The following is a 16,598-nucleotide window of genomic DNA, read 5'->3' on the forward strand; positions in this document are numbered from 1 at the left end:
AAAGAAATCTGGCAGAAATGTGTTATCCATTGAAGGAAGACACTTCATTTTGCCCCTGCATAAAATTTTTTTTTTTTTTTTGGTACCGGAGATCGAACTTGGGTCCTTGTGCTTGCGCAGCAGGCGGCGAAACCACTGAGCTAAATCCCCGGCCCATAAAATTTTTTTTGAAAGTTACCAGAATCATTTGTAGAAGACTCCTATTTCCTGAACTATGTGTACAGAGGATTCAAAATGTATCAGAAGTAAAGTATTTCATCAGAATTTTGTCATCTTTGGATAGGGAAGTCCTCTGCTTCTCCTAAACATGGGACTCCTCTTTGACTCTTCATTGCCCTTGGGCCTTCTTTTTTTCTTTTGATTTGGTTTGTTTGCTTTCGGTTTTGCATTAGGTAATAATTACATTCCTTGTAGGGAGTTGGTACAGTACCTAATGCATCTCAATTTTTTTCATCACCCTTTTCCCTCCTTCACCCCCTCCCTCTATCTCTTGATCTTTTTCCCACTTGAAAAAGATCTATCTCCATACTTATTATTATCTACCTTTTATTTGGCTCTTTGTTTATATTTTGGGTTTCTCATATAAGAGAAACTGTGCAATATTTTAAGCTTGTGTGTCTGATTTATTTCACTTAACATTGTAGTCTCAAGGTATATCCATCTTCCTATTCATGACAAGTTTATCCTTCTTTATGGTGTAGTAGTACTCCATTGTGTGTAAATACCACATTTTCTTTATTCATTCATCTGTTGATGGACACGTAGGCTGTTTATAGGATTTAGCTACTGGTATTATGAACTCTGTGCTGCTATAAACGTGGGTATGCATATAATAATGTATATGATGTCTTTAACATTTTGGGGAAGATATCTAGAAGAGGAATAGCTGGGTCAAATGGAATTTCTATTTTTAGTTTTATGAGGAATTCCCGTACTGATTTTTATAGTGGTTGTACTAATTTACATTCCTACCAACAATGTAGAAGAGTTCTTTTTTCCATGCAGCCTCACCAGCCCTTGTTATTTGATTTCTTGACGATGGCCATTCTTTCTGGGGTAAGATGGAATCTTAGTGCTGTTTTAATTTGTAGTTTGTTTTTTTTGTGGACAGCGATGTGGAACATTTTTTCATGTATTTATTGGACATTTGTTCTTCTGAGAAGTGTCTGTTCATTTCAGTTGCTCATTTTTTGATTGGGTTTTTTTTGGGGGGGTCTAAGTTTTTTGAGTTCTTTGTATGGTTTAGATATTAGTCCTCTGTTTGAGAAATAGGTAGCAATTTTTTCCCCATTCTGTAAGTTGTCTCTTCACTCTGTTGGTTTTTTCTGTGCAGAAGCTTTTTACTTCGATATGATCCACTTTTTTTGATTCGTCATAGTATTTATTGTACCATTGGAATTCTGTTCATAAAGTTCTTGTGTATTTTGTTTTTTGAGGCAGGGACTTGCTGTGTAGCACAAGCTGGCTTCTGACTTGTGATCCTCCTGCCTCAGCCTCTTGAGTGCTAGGATTACAGAAGTGTGCCACCATATTGTATAAATACACAAGTCTCTGCAGAAGTGATTTGTTCTGTGTGCTGGATCCTTTCTCTGTTCTTTTTTTTCTCTTCTTACTGGGGACTGAAACTAAACTTTAGTGCATGCTAGGTAAGCATTCTACCACTGAGTTACACTCCAGCCCTCTTTTTTGAGGTAGTCATTCTAAATTCCCCAGGCTGGCCTCAAACTTTGTGACCCTCCTGCGATCACTTCCCAAATAGCCGATGTTAGAAGCATGCACCACCATGCTCAAATTTCAGTTTTTATCACTTAGTGTTTGTCTTACTGTTTGTGCACCTAATTCATACAAGTCTAGAAGAATACACTATGCAGAGTGGCTATTACTGACTGGGGTTGGAATTAAGATATCTAAAAGAAGATGTCCACTGGAGCATTTTAAAAAGTTAATTATCACTAATAATTTTTTTCTCCCACTGGATTCATTTCTGCTAGATACAGCGATTCATGCTGGGGTTGGACTCTGTAAGTGATACTCAGGCTGTAAACGGAGGTCTTTTTTATGATGAAACAACCTTCAAAGTTGTTTTCTGGTATATATTTAACACCCCAGCCTATGTTTATTGAGGAAATCAACTATGTAGTGAGCACTTTGTGTCATCCAGAATCCATTTAGCTTTACCACTTTGGGCACATCATTTACCTCTCAACATTTTTTTTTATTATTCATAAATGAAAATAATGACCTCAGGGGGCACTTGTGAGGAGTGAAGGACTGAACTGAATGACAGGATCATGCTCTCTTGAGCCCTCTAGGCAGAGTTTATGCTTAGAAATAAGAGTGCCATGAAACAGATGAAAGAACCATCTGCTATCTATATTTAAGGAATGCTAAGGCAATGTGGAGCAATTTCTTGCTTTAATTTTTTTCTCTTAAGTTCTTAGTCTTTGGGTAGTATTTTAAAATCTGCTAAATAAACTCTGGTTACTATTGATATTAATCATGACTGGTGATAATTTGGGTAATTATATTTGAGTATAAAAAGAACTTTTTGTCCAACCATTGTTCTTACAGATCTTCCTTTCTGCTCTTTTCCTGAGCTAAAATTAATGTGCTTTTTCAAATGCATGTTCCTAACCTCTCAGGGATATAAATATTCAAACAAGGAAACTGATTCCTTAATAAAGCTATTTGCCACTTTCCATCTTACTGAGTCCTCTGGTTTTCTGTGCAACTCTCTTCTCTGAGTTAGGTGACTGGGATTTGAGGATGGAAACATGGCCTCCGTGTGGCTAATGGTGACTAGTTTAAATAGCCTGTCATTATGTCCTGAAAAATTTATCTTTGTGATGCTGATTCTCCACTGTGATCTTTACACAGAGTTCATTACATGTGGATCAATGGCAATTTCCATGGCCTATCTAATGTAAATCTATTTTGCTTCTGCCCACTGATCCACTGTAAGTTCCTGGAGCCACCAGTGTGAGGAAGCTCTTGAGTAATGCTCTCCAGAAAGCAGGTCCATGAGTCCAGATAGTGACTGTATTAGTCAGCCTTCCTATTGGTGGAACACAATACCAGACACCTAAAACTTAAAGGACGAGAGGTTTAATTTGGCTCATGGTTTCGGAAGATTCAGACCACATTTGGCTGGCTCCAAAGCAGAAACATCGTGACAGAAAACAAAGCCACTCAGTTCAAGGTATCTAGGAAGCAGAACAGGAGAACAGTACCAGAGAGGAAGGGGCCAGGTACCACCTGTAGTACCCAAGGACTTGCCTGCCTGACCACACAAACACACTCAAAAGTGTGGTTTACTAACTAATCTGTTTGGCATTTCATAATCAAATCAGGTTACAAATCATGATTAAAGTCTAGAGTGACATTCTCAGTCTTAGCCTAAATTTCTGCAGAGGAATCATGAAAAAGATATAATATATATGAGAAAGTAGATGGTTTCCAGGAAAGCAGAACAAATGATAACAACCTGTGCTTTGTTTAGACTGCCTCACCTGAATTTTCCTAGGTAACTAGGCCTTGGGAGGGGACAAAGTGGAGATGTTGGGTAAAAGGAGACTCTTCTGTCACTATTACATAGAAAGAAAGCATCTGTAAATGAGGAAAGATGAGAAATTGTGTTAATCATCTATTTGAAGGCATTATTTAAGTACTGTCTTAACATGTTTAATAATTTCTACTTTATATAGCCCTCTTCACTTTATTTTAATTAAGGGATTTAGCATTATAATATCTCACTGGAAGTACCTGACATCTGTTAAATTTTAACTAGCTTGGTGATTTGACTGATGGGAGGTTTAGCATAGTACAGTACAGTGGTAACTGGTTCATGAACTTAATTTGTTCCACAATTCTGGAAAAGATAGCCACATTTGTGTTTGTGAGGGAAAGATGGCCAGGGTCATGTTCATCACCTGCTATAGGGTTTACAAACAAAAACAAAGTTTTGCCAAATGCCTCTGTTTGCAAACCAAATTGTTCACAAACAGAAGCATTCATGAACCAAGGTACCATTGTATTTATTTTATAATTATTATTCAAGGGTGTGTCACATTTCCAGATCATATGCATGTTTTAAATAACAGAATGATGTTTTCCTCTTAAGTATTGCTTTTATTATAAAGGTAACACATTCTCACTTTAGAAAATTAAAAATGTAGGCCAAAAAACCCCGCAGAAATACTCATAATCCATGTATTAAAAGACAAACTAAATCTGGCAACTTTCTTTGTCATTCTGTATATATCTTTAATTTTTTTAAAACATAGCTAAATTTATAATGAGTATACAGTTTTTTATCTTGCATTCTTCTAAAACATGGGCCTGCTTGTCCTTAATTATCTTCATTAGTATGCATAGTATAAAAATGATCTTTTCTTAAAAGAAAAACAAAGAATGAAAGAAAGAAAAAGAAAGAAAAACATGAGCCCAAGGTCAAATTAGTTAAGAAATCTATTTTAGTGTAAAATTAGTGATAGTGGCAGTGATTTTTTTAAACTGCAGGTTTTGTGGAGGCTTTAGTATAACATGTATTTTGATGTCCTAAGAAAGGTGATATTTAGCTAGTCCTTGCCCTATTCAGTTATGGAACCCTTTTCTTGTGACTAGATATTGAACACAGTTTGGGAAAATTTGACAAACATTTCCCCCCATATACTTATTCTGTTATTTTCTTGTTTTCCCCCTTGGTGTCAATGTCTCACATTCTTGTTTTCCCATATTATATTTCCTAACAAAATATTTAATACTAGATCACATTTGACCACCAACTGTTCAGTACTGGATTGCTCTTTGTAGGATTGGTACATTTAAAAAATGTCTTTTAAGTGAATATTAAAATATGAAACCACAGTCATTTGCTTTATTGGTGTCTCTCGTCTCCTTGATAAGCTGGTGTCAGGCGTGGAATCTGAATGCCCCTGATGGTGAGGTCATCTTTCTATTCCTTTGAATTATTTTTGCACCTCAGACACTTACTGTTTTCCTCTAATAATCATGTTTATTTTTTCACTTAGTACCTTTTACTCCTACTTTTTGCCTTCTTTAAGCTCCTCAAGGCTCACTCATTATTGATATTTTATTAATTGCTTATTGCATAAATTTAGGGTCATTTACAAGTAAGTAGTAGATATTCAGTCTTTCTATTTTTTATTTTTCCAGCTGTTGGATGCATTCACTACACATTAATAATTCCACTTACTACTTACTCCTTACTGTCTTTATGCTGTCATCCTCCTTCAGGAATTCAAGCTTTCTGCCAGATTTTCATGTTCTTTACTTCATCAGCTATGCAAAGTACACTCGAGCTTTATTAAGCTTTTGACATGTAATCTTTTTTATTGAACATTTTTAGTTAGGAGGGTCAAGAAAGCAAATGTGTTTCTCCTCTTCTATCCATCCTCTGACCAAATAGGGACATATTAAATCCCTTTCTAAACCCTAAATTCAGATGTAAACTAATTCTGTTAAATGTTTTGTATCCATAGCTCCTTTATTCACTTTAATTTCAGCACAAGATTTTTGAACCTACTTTGTTTCCATCGTGTTATCTTTTTCAGACAGTGAACATTTGGAGAGCAGGAACTAGATTTATCAAATGTGCTTTCCATTCCTTCCTTTTTGTTGAACGAAGAGAACAAAAAAGAAAAAAGGAGGAAATTCCAGACTAAAAAGCTGTGTGGTGATTCATAAATCTTAAATTATCCACAACACATGCTGAGATATTTGTATTGATTTTGAAAGAGTGAGCAGTCCTTTCTGTCTAAGATGTTACTTTTATGGAATGTGAGTGAAATTCAAGAAAGCCAAGAAGGGATGTGAAGAACAGAGTTTGACTTATTGGATTACTTTATATAACCTAATATTCCAGCACTGTGAAGTTATATTTCTGTTTTAAAATAAAGTGTCCAGGAAGCTTGGGATTTAGCTCAGTGGTGCTGTGCCTGCCTGACAAGCGCAAGGTCTTGAGTTTGATCTCCAGTACCAAAAAAAAAAAAGTAAAATAAAGTGTCTAGGCCATGTGTGGTGGGGCATGCCTATAATCCCAGCATTTAGGGGGCTGAGGCAGGAGGATTGCTGTGAATTCGAGGCCAGCCTGGGCTATGTAATGAGTTCAAGGGTAGCTTGAATGACAGTGAGATTTTGTGTAAAAACAAAATAAAATAAAATGTCCAGTTATATTCTCAGGTAAGATATTTACAGGCAATCTAAATATATGTACACAACTTCAAAAACTATTTACATGGAAATTTTCATAAATAATGGTATTTATCTCTGGATTACTAGGCATTTGAATAGTTATTCTTCAGCAAAGTTCCTTCTTTTGCCTTAAAGTCTTCCTGTTTTTGGAGCTATACCAGTTAAGAAAACTACAACAATATCCTGATTGAGTATGAAAGTACAGCACATTGTTTTGGAATTACAGTATTTGATGAGGAACATTGCATCTTTTTGGTGAATCTACCACAGTGCACGATGACTCTTTCAGGACAGGAACTGTAGTTTCCCTCAGTCCTACCTCCTTCCCATATCTTCTTATGTGACTTTTACACTGTTCTTTATGCCCGTGCCACAAAGAAAGTTTCCTATGTTCTTTTCATTTCAGTTCCTTGAATTATTTATTGTCCTCACTTCCTTACTACTCATTCATTTCTTAAAAAAAAGATCTTTCCATTTTTCCACTGGCTTAATTCTTTATAGAAAAATAGATAAATAAGGAAGATAACAAATGTGCACCTGCATGTATTTCATCTGGAGTTTACTCGGTCATGACTAGCGATTTGGAGGTAATCCCACAGAGATGATGTTTAAAACTACAGGGCAACCGGATATATTAGGTATGATATCTCCAGAGAACTGGTGACTATATGTACTCCCCCTCCAGCAATTTCATTTTTCTGTCTTTGTTCATTTGGACAAATAACTGTGATCCAACCAAGTCAGCACCCTGCTTTCCATAGTAATATTTTTATTGCATTATGCCCACACCTGCTGTATCATTCTAATTCACTCAGTGCTCATGTGCATCTTGATAACAATATTCTTTACATCCCCTTCTAAAATATGAAAAATGGCAAGAGAATTAAGCCAAGAACATCACCCTGAGTTCACTAGCATTTAGGTGGAGCCCACTAAATTGTAAGTAGTGGGCCAAAGGAGAGAGGAAAGAGCACCTGGTTATCACAGAGGTCCAGAGAACTTTAGGGAGGCATCATGGTACAAATGCTTCACAGAGCAAGAGTGGTAAGGGGTACTTTTAGGCTTGAAGAGATTTCTAGATGTACACTTTCCTTGATATTCTCTGAATGGCTGATCTGCTATGGTACCACTAAGTACTATCAAGAGATAGTTCCTGTTATTAAAGAGCTACCATGAGAATGCAAAGTGCAGGAAGGAGGCATGACCTGTGCACATCTCTGTCATGAGTTTAACCCCACTTTTTACTTGCTTACTTTTCTGCATTACTTCTGAGCGATTTTATTTCCTTAAGTAGTTCTGGTACCAGGTACGCAGTCCTTGCTCAGAATAGAATGTACAAATGCTGGAAATGGTTGAAAAGAGAAAAAGGAAGCTCTTCTTTTGGAAGGATGGCATTATCAGAGAAGAGTGTTTTTTTATCAGTTAAATTGATGGAAAGACTTTCAACTGGTAGGATTGAACTTATTAATCTGAAATGTGGGCCCTCTAGATGGAATACTTGAATTAAATGGATTCACCATGGTCTTAATATCAAGATGTAAAATTATATAATAGGGAAAAATTTTGTATCGTCTCCTCTTTGAAAGATGAAGGTGACATGCTGTAAGTTAATATTGTTCTACTGTTTAATTCTGTTGCTTTTTACCATATTTAAATATGCTTAGGCAGGTTTGCTAATATTTAGGAGAATTGTTAATAATTGTAGACGTATGTTTGCTATTTTAGTGAGCTCAAATAGGTTTTAAAGTATTATTGAACTACTGTCATGTGACATACTTGGAGAGACATCTTGATTTTCAGCTGGTAGTTTAAAAAGTGAAAAACCTGTATATTTCTATATATTCTAGTAAGTACCTAAAGTTTATATTATACCTCAAAAAGGTTTGATGCTATAAATAAGATTTAGGAAAGGAAGAGAGCAGAAAAGGCAGGGTGGGAGAAATAGATGAAGAAAAGGTCCTCATGACTGGAAAAAACATAACACACTTTGTTGCCTATTTCAAACCTCTTCAGTTTTTACAGGTCATTAAATTGGTTTTTCTCTCCCTGTGTGCTCATCTCTATTTTGAAATGAAAAGAAAACCTTGTGTTGTTCTTACAATCAAGATGTATTGAGACTCTTGACATTTCTTTTAAATTGCTGAAAAACTTTTATGTTTAAAATGGACGGGGATTTAGCTCAGTGGTTTTGCCGCCTGCTGTGCAAGCGCAAGGACCCGAGTTTGATCCCTGGTACCAAAAAAACAAAACAAAACAAAATGTTTTAAAACCCCATTAAAAATATAGGAAACAGAGGAGATGGTTTGGAAGAGAAAATACTGAAGACTAGGCATTTCTAAGCAGTTTTGTGTTTTAATACTAGTCTTTAGTTTTATGGATATAACTTCACATGTCCTGAGAAAGACAGTTCTGCAGTACACCATTTTCTAAGGCAGAGGAAATGTGGCAAGAATGAATTTTTGTTGTAGTGTGATTGGCCTATTGGCCTTATAGAGAATGCGTCCTGGGAATAGAAGATGATACATTTGGATTTCTGTGAGGCTATAAGACATGTTATTCTTTTTGCTAGTATATTTCTTGGAGATTTATTGAAACAACCAGGGTTTGGGGTTGTTGTTGTTGTTTTGAGATGGATAGGTGTTTGTATTTTGGTCCAGTTAATTGGGTTTTCTTCCCTTAATGAGGAGTACTTCTTGAACTTTATCTCTGCCATGTATGTGTTCTGTCCCTGGCAATTGCTGGAAGCAACAGTTAGCATGTTATTCTACTTAATGGCTTGTAGTTGAAAGAGCAGTGGGTAAAGTTCTGGAATGTAAAGGAAATCATAACAATCTGGTAGTAGAAGTGTCGAGAAAGCTCAAAAGCCAGGTTTAATTAGGTAGCAGTACAAAGCCATTATCCCTTTCACAAAAAGTGAGGAGGAAGAAAGTGAGTGAAAACAGTGGGCATTTATTTATCTGACTGTCTGCCCATACCTAGGCTGCAGGAACCTTGCATTCTGCAGTGTGCATTTTTTAAAATACCCCTAAATGTTCCAGCTTTAAATAGCAATGAATCTTCTAAAACGATGCTGCAGTCTTCTAAAACGATGCTGCGTGCTGCAGGAGAAATGAAAGCAGCTGCCTTGGAGGCAGGAAGCTGACTAGCAAGATGCTTAATTACCATGGAAGTAAGTGCTTGTTACTGTTGAGTGCAGCTTCCAGTGAGCTCGGGTCCTCCTCGGTGTCAGAGCATGATTTGTAGACAATGCCACTCTGTCAGCTCAGTGCTAGTTCAGCAGCATCTTTCCAAGCATGTATTTGGCAAGAATTTAAAGGCCACCTCTTGTGTAATTTGCAGAGTCTTGGAAAAGGATTTTCTGCCTCTCTTTTCAAGATGTACGCAACCAGGCAGGATTTTGTACTTAGTCTGTGGCTCCTGCCTCCTGCCTGACGTGCTCATGAGGAAGTTCGTTTTCCTGCCCGTCACCTGGAAGGATGCTGACAGCTCTCTGTAATATGTTGGGGGATATGGAGAGGGCTGCCCAGAGCAGCATTTTGTTTCTACCGGTTGTCATAAATTAGCGTTGATGGGGTGGAGTAGGTTGCACTGCTTAAGGAAATGCAGGCATTTTGATAATTAGTAAAAGACTTCCAGCTTTAAGAGTAGAAACTAAGGAGAGCTTGGAAAGAGGTGGCGACAAATGCCAGATTCATTCTGCAATATTCCTCATCTAGGTAAGTAATAAAGTAGAGGAAAATATGGAAGAGTGCTAATAATGATATAATGGCTTCAGAAAAACCTGTTTATTTTTTCTGCTGTATTTGTTCTTGCCAACTATGTTAAGCCTTTGTAAGGAAACAAGTGTTGAATTTGGAATATAGAAGGAGTTACAAAATTAGTGGGGTACCATTATTCGATAAAATCATTTTTCAGTTTTTAGTTTTGTCATAGAACTGATTTTATATTGTTCTCATTACCTGATTTTTGTTGGTTAAGACTCTAACTTCTGGTCAGCACAGTGGCTCATGATATTTTATATTATTAGAGGTCATTGGAGCAAAAGTCCAAAGTTGGGGTAGGAGTCCTGTTGCTCCAGAACAGGATGTTAAACCCCACCTCCCATTTTGTGAAACACTTCAGTTAAACTAGAATATTAATAGTCTTTTAGTATAAATGATAGATTTTACTAAATGCTTTTACTTCTTTCTTTCCAACCTGCTTTATTGAAAATATGGATCATGGAATTGTGAACCACAGTTTATTTTCATGTGTCTGAATTTGACAGTTGCATATTTGTTTTTAGATGTATTTATCAAATGTTAATTCAAACTGTCCTTCTCTTTTTTAGAGAAAGCATGGGATTATGGCAATCACAGACCCAGTAATGCAAATTCCATTCAGTTTTTTCTGAAAGAAAGCCATCTGTTAAAGTGAAGCCAAGGAACTATTGTGGATTACAATCTTTTTAAGATCTGGATTTTCACTAGTTTGAAAATCAGGCAACATTTAACCTTTTAAATGAAAAAGCTTAAGATCTCATGCAACTGTTGTATTTTTGGGAAGCCATTCTCCAAAAGGGAAGTGCACATTTAAGACACAGATATGATGGTTCTTTCTGCAGGGATTTAAGTCTCATTGCTTTTACATCATGACCAGCTTGAAACGATCACAGACAGAAAGGCCTGTTGCCACTGACAGATCCTCTGTTGTTGGCACGGATGGTACCCCCAAAGTCCACACCGATGACTTCTACATGCGTCGCTTCCGGTCCCAAAATGGCAGTTTAGGATCATCAGTTATGGCTCCTGTAGGGCCCCCTCGAAGTGAAGGTTCTCACCATATAACCTCCACCCCTGGTGTCCCAAAAATGGGCGTTAGGGCAAGGATTGCAGATTGGCCGCCAAGAAAGGAAAACATAAAGGAAACTAGCCGTTCAAGCCAGGAAATAGAAACCTCAAGTTGCCTTGAGAGCCTGTCCTCCAAAAGCAGTCCTGTGAGTCAGGGAAGTTCTGTTAGCCTCAATTCCAATGACTCAGCCATGCTGAAGAGTATACAGAACACACTGAAGAACAAGACCAGACCATCGGAGAACATGGACTCCAGATTTCTCATGCCTGAAGCCTATCCCAGCTCCCCTAGGAAAGCTCTTCGCAGAATACGGCAGCGGAGCAACAGTGATATCACCATAAGTGAACTTGATGTGGATAGCTTTGATGAATGTATCTCACCCACATACAAGACTGGGCCATCATTGCACAGGGAATATGGTAGCACATCTTCAATTGATAAGCAAGGAACGTCTGGAGAAAGCTTTTTTGATTTGTTAAAGGGCTATAAAGATGATAAATCTGATCGAGGTCCAACTCCAACCAAGCTCAGCGACTTTCTCATTGCCAGTGGGGGCAAGGGTTCTGGTTTTTCTTTGGATGTTATTGATGGGCCCATCTCACAGAGAGAAAACCTCAGGCTTTTTAAGGAAAGGGAAAAACCACTCAAACGACGTTCCAAGTCTGAAACTGGAGATTCATCCATTTTTCGTAAATTACGCAATGCCAAAGGTGAAGAACTTGGGAAATCATCTGACCTTGAAGACAACCGATCGGAAGACTCTGTCCGGCCCTGGACATGTCCAAAGTGCTTTGCCCATTATGATGTCCAGAGTATATTATTTGATTTGAATGAGGCAATTATGAACAGGCATAATGTTATTAAGCGGAGAAACACCACCACAGGAGCTTCGGCAGCAGCTGTGGCATCCTTAGTCTCTGGACCTTTGTCTCATTCAGCTAGTTTCAGCTCTCCAATGGGCAGCACTGAGGACCTGAATTCCAAAGGAAGCCTCAGCATGGACCAGGGAGATGATAAAAGCAATGAACTTGTAATGAGCTGTCCATATTTTCGAAATGAGATAGGTGGAGAAGGTGAAAGGAAAATCAGCCTGTCAAAATCAAATTCTGGCTCCTTTAGTGGGTGTGAAAGTGCCTCCTTTGAGTCTACCCTTACCTCCCATTGCACAAATGCAGGAGTGGCAGTACTTGAAGTGCCCAAGGAAAACTTGGTGATGCATCTAGATAGAGTGAAAAGATACATTGTGGAACATGTGGATCTTGGCGCATACTATTACAGGAAATTTTTCTACCAGAAAGGTGAGTAGAGATCGTCTGTTTTTTAAATTTTTCTTTTGGTGTATACTCTGGGAAAAAAAAGTATTTTAATTTTTTTAGCAGTATGACAAGATTTGCATGTATATCTTTCTCAGTGGTAAAATATTTACCTCTTTGCTGCAGTTTGTCTCACTTTTTAAATCTATTTTCCCCTTTCAGGAGTACAGATGTCTTGTATGTTAAATATCAAATTTGAAAAACCTCTTTGATTTAGTGGATGAAATTACAGTCTTTGTTGTGTATTTACTCTGTCTTTTCTGGGATGAATGTATAAAGTTGAAAATATTTTAAATATAGCCTTTTTTTAAAGATTGCAGGAACAATTTTGATGCTACCTTTCATTTTTTTAGAACTTTTTGCAGTTAGTATAACATTTCTTTGCCACTTTAGTGTTATTAGTAAATGGAAATTACATGTGTCCCTATCTATTTCACAGGAACATTGGTCAAATTGAATTATATTACTTGACTGATCAAGTCTAGGTCTTAAATTTGAGTAGAAAAATCACAGAAGAGGAAAGCTCCCTTAACATATTGGCAACTTTCTTTCTGGGGATGGGGAGGGGAAGGAGAATAATTGAGATTATATTTTGTACAGTCTGACCTCCTATTCTTAAGAAAGGCACTGTGATTTACTGAGAAGTAATATAAATGAGCTCTTCAGAAATTTCTAATAGTTTTTTGAGCAGCATTGTAATTGAGGGGTGAATTTCAGTCATCCAGATAACCAAGCTGATTGTTCACCAAGGAAGGTGGTCTGTTAGCTAGCTTAGCAGTCTCTGCAGCCAGGTAAAGAAGCCTGTGGTGTAAGAGGCTCCCTACTCTCCCTACTATGAACCTCCATGTTTTGAATTCCCACCTACTATTGTAGGGTTTTATATGCTATTTAGATTTATTCTTCTGAATGAAATTTTAATTTCAGATCTGGTACTCACTGCGGCCATATAACATTGTTCCCTTTAAGATAAATTTGTCTTAAGATTATTACATGGTGGACCCCACCCAAGGTTTATTGGTATTGTCTCATTACTAAATATCTCTGTCTTTTCTCATTCCTAAATATCTATAGCGTACGTCCTCGAATCAATGTGAGTAAAAAATCTCTTTCCTTTTCTTTTACTCCCAGTACTGAGGCTTGAACCAAGGAACTTCACAGTAACTCCCCAGCAGTTTTTAAATTTTTGAATTTTGAGATAGGGTCTTTTTAAATTATTAAATTTTTCAGTCTAGACTTAAACTTTGATACTTCTGCCTCAGCCTCCCAGAGAGCTGGGTTTACAGGCATGTGCCATCACACCTGGTGTCACTTTTAAACTGTATTTTCTCAATAATTTTTTGGAATTCAGATTTTAGAAATCATGTCTTTCTTACATGGACCTTTAGTGTGCAGGATTTGTTAGCTTCACAAACTTAGTATGTGGGGCCAGATGGCTTTTTTATTTAGTAGTGGATACATTTTCCTACCAGACAGTATGATAATAATAATGGACATTTTGGGGCACTTATGTACCTGGCATTGAGCTAAGCATTTGCTATGATGCATATTTTTTCATTTCAGTCTCTTGGTGTCCATGAGTTCAGTACAACTGTTAATCCCATTTTCCAGATGGGCAAACTGGGGTTCAGGTGCAACACTGCCCTGGAGCTAGTAAGTTTTGGAGCCTGGCTTCCCACTTTGCAATCTCTGAACATAGTCACGCTCTCCATCACTGTTCTCTGAGTTGTACTTATGTTACACTAAGGGAGAGGGGAAACTTACTTGAGTATTTCACCTTTTCAAAAGCATGGAATAAAAATTTGAAGATTTGAAGTCCAGAGCAGTTGTGTTTATTCATAATAACTCATGAACTTAAAGGCCACTAATTCAGTAGTTACTAATTTGGAGGATAGAAAATACTCTTACTCAGTATAAGTGGAACTGTTTAGTTGAAAATATCAGTTAAAGCAGAGAATTATTTTTAAAATACATATCTAAAATAGCGTCTTCTCCTTAAAATATAAAAATATATTTGCCTAACTCTTGTGAGTCCAAGGTTTTTTCTGTGACAGTGATATTAGTCTTTTAGCGTCTACGTTGTATTAATCATATAAACCACAAGACCAAAATATCAGTGTAGACATTAGCAATCTCAGCACAGAATCTGTTTCATAATTTTTTCTCATTGTTCGTAGCTATTTTGCCCACTTCTAACCACTTTTAATGTGTGCTTATATTATGTCTTTCCAAAGCCTTCAACTTAGTTTTTATAGAAACAAACTCTTTTGTACCCATATTTCATCAGATTTCATAATAATTAAGTTTCGTAATTAAACTATAAGAAGTCAACTGGCATCAGCAGGTCTAGGAAGTTGCAGCTGACTCTGTCAGCGTGGAGTCCAGCCGCTGGGAGCCAAAAGTATGCATGGCACAGGGATGGCCTGCTGGCTTACTGGTGCCAGCGAGCCCTCATCAGCGTGGTGTCAAAGGAGTGGCCAACAGTGGTGATCCAGGAGGTTGGTCCAAGGAAAGTCAGTCACAGAGAGTGCCTGCTCTGAGGGCTCTGCTTGGGCCACACAGCATTGAACTTCCCAGTTAGGAAGGTCATTTCTTACAGTATGGTAATGCACTACAAATGATAGCTTTGAGCAGCATCATGTGAAGCAGAAATCAAGCCCCTTAAATTTAATTCTATACTTTAAAACATGTTCTCTGTATTGTTATGGCAATATACACATATTTTAAAAGTTCTGTTACAACTTTGTTACCAGCTTTGACTGACTAAAATTAGTGCCCTAACTTATTTTCCCTGGAGAAAAAAGGACCTTAAAGCAGGTCCTCCTGTTGAAGGAGCTTAGCAGTGTCTCATGCAGTTTACCCTCCAGCACCAAAGTGCTGTGCTCCCAGCAAGGCCACCACCCCACCTCTTCGTCTTTAGTTTCTGTAGCATTTAACACGTGCCTAACTTCATTGTGGCTGAGGCTCTGGGGGGAAAAAAATTACTAAAGTACACTGCAGCCAACATTATATGTAAAATTTTATCACATTCAGCTGATAAATATTATGCTGTTTTTATGAACATTATTTTGTAGATACAGACGTTAGAGGACATTCAGTTCTAACATATAAGCCAGTGATGGCAAACCTTTTAGAGGTTTCAACAGTGCAAACAGCCCACTACAGCACATGAGCCATAGGTTCACTGTCACTTATATAAGCCAAGTCCATTGCTGGAAAAATGCTGGGGCAATAGAGGAACCTTAGTGTTTGAACTTACTAAAACAGGCAACATGTCATTGATGCTTCTCCTTCCCGTTCTTTCTTTTGCCATTTCTCTTTACTATTTTGTGTGTCTGTGTGCGTGTGTGTGTGTGTGTGTGTGTGTGTGTTCGCACGTGCATGTGGTTGTGCTGAGATTTACCTGGGATGAAATGACAGTAACAACTTAGCTCACATTTATGGTGTTACTGCTTTTTGTTTTATGTAGACCTCCTGCTTAATGCTCATAGGACATCTAGGTGAACCTGTCATTGTGGTCAAAATTTTAGTAATATGGCTATAGCTTCCTCAGGGAGACACAGACTAAGCAGTAAGGTATTCATTTAACCTGGTCATCTTTTTGTATTATTTTTTTGGTTTTTTGAGACAGTCTTGTTCCATACTTCAGGCTGGCCTTGAGCTCAGTGTAGCCCAGGCAGGCCTCGAACTTGCAGCAATCCTCCTGTGTCTGCCTCCCAAGTGCTAGGACTACAGGCATGTGCCACCACACCCAGGATAAATTGGTCATCTTCTTTGGAGTCCATATATATTTTGTTTTTAGTTTTTATTTAGTCACCATGATCAAAGTACCAAGGAGATTTGTAAGTGGGAAATCCTACATAGAATAATTAAAATCTTGCTTAGAGCCAGCATGGCTTGTTGCCTAGCCATGACTTGCCTCATTTTCTGTGGTTCCACAGGACTTTTTTAGCTTTTTACCAAGTGTGCAATTGTCCATGACATTTTAAAAATTTTTTTATTAGTACATATTTGCAATAGTATAACGATCACATTCATTGTGGGACATTGGTACATGTACATAACATGTCTCAATTCTGTGAGGTATATCCTTGAATCTTAGAGGGATGCATTAAAGAAAGAGAGCAGCCTGTGGATTGCCTTGGCAGTGGCATTTGTTGCACCATTGATCAACAGTAGTGATGGGCTTATGTATATGCCAGGTGGAGGATTGTTGTCAATATTAAGTTCCTGAAGATGCTGTGA

At 37.6% G+C, this 16,598-nt stretch overlaps 1 protein-coding gene across 20 annotated transcripts in view; it reads left to right on the top strand.

Annotated features, from left to right (window-relative positions):
• Positions 1-16,598, top strand: part of Sipa1l1 (signal induced proliferation associated 1 like 1) — a 383,338-nt gene that overhangs the window by 236,853 nt on the left and 129,887 nt on the right. For 19 of the 20 annotated variants that reach the window (XM_087195342.1, XM_013067449.3, XM_087195344.1 and 16 more), the window contains one exon: positions 10,544-12,341. In XM_087195342.1, coding sequence (XP_087051468.1) covers positions 10,844-12,341 — 1,498 coding nt within the window. In that variant the 5' untranslated portion in view covers positions 10,544-10,843. Of the gene's footprint in view, positions 1-9,446; positions 9,930-10,543; positions 12,342-16,598 lie in introns of those variants that run through there. The other variant, XM_004837282.4, reaches the window with a different exon arrangement.

This window comes from Heterocephalus glaber, unplaced genomic scaffold, assembly GCF_053883595.1.
Source record: "Heterocephalus glaber isolate CG9 unplaced genomic scaffold, H.glaber_assembly_v1.0 deba00001608, whole genome shotgun sequence".
Taxonomy (NCBI): Eukaryota; Metazoa; Chordata; class Mammalia; order Rodentia; family Bathyergidae; genus Heterocephalus; species Heterocephalus glaber.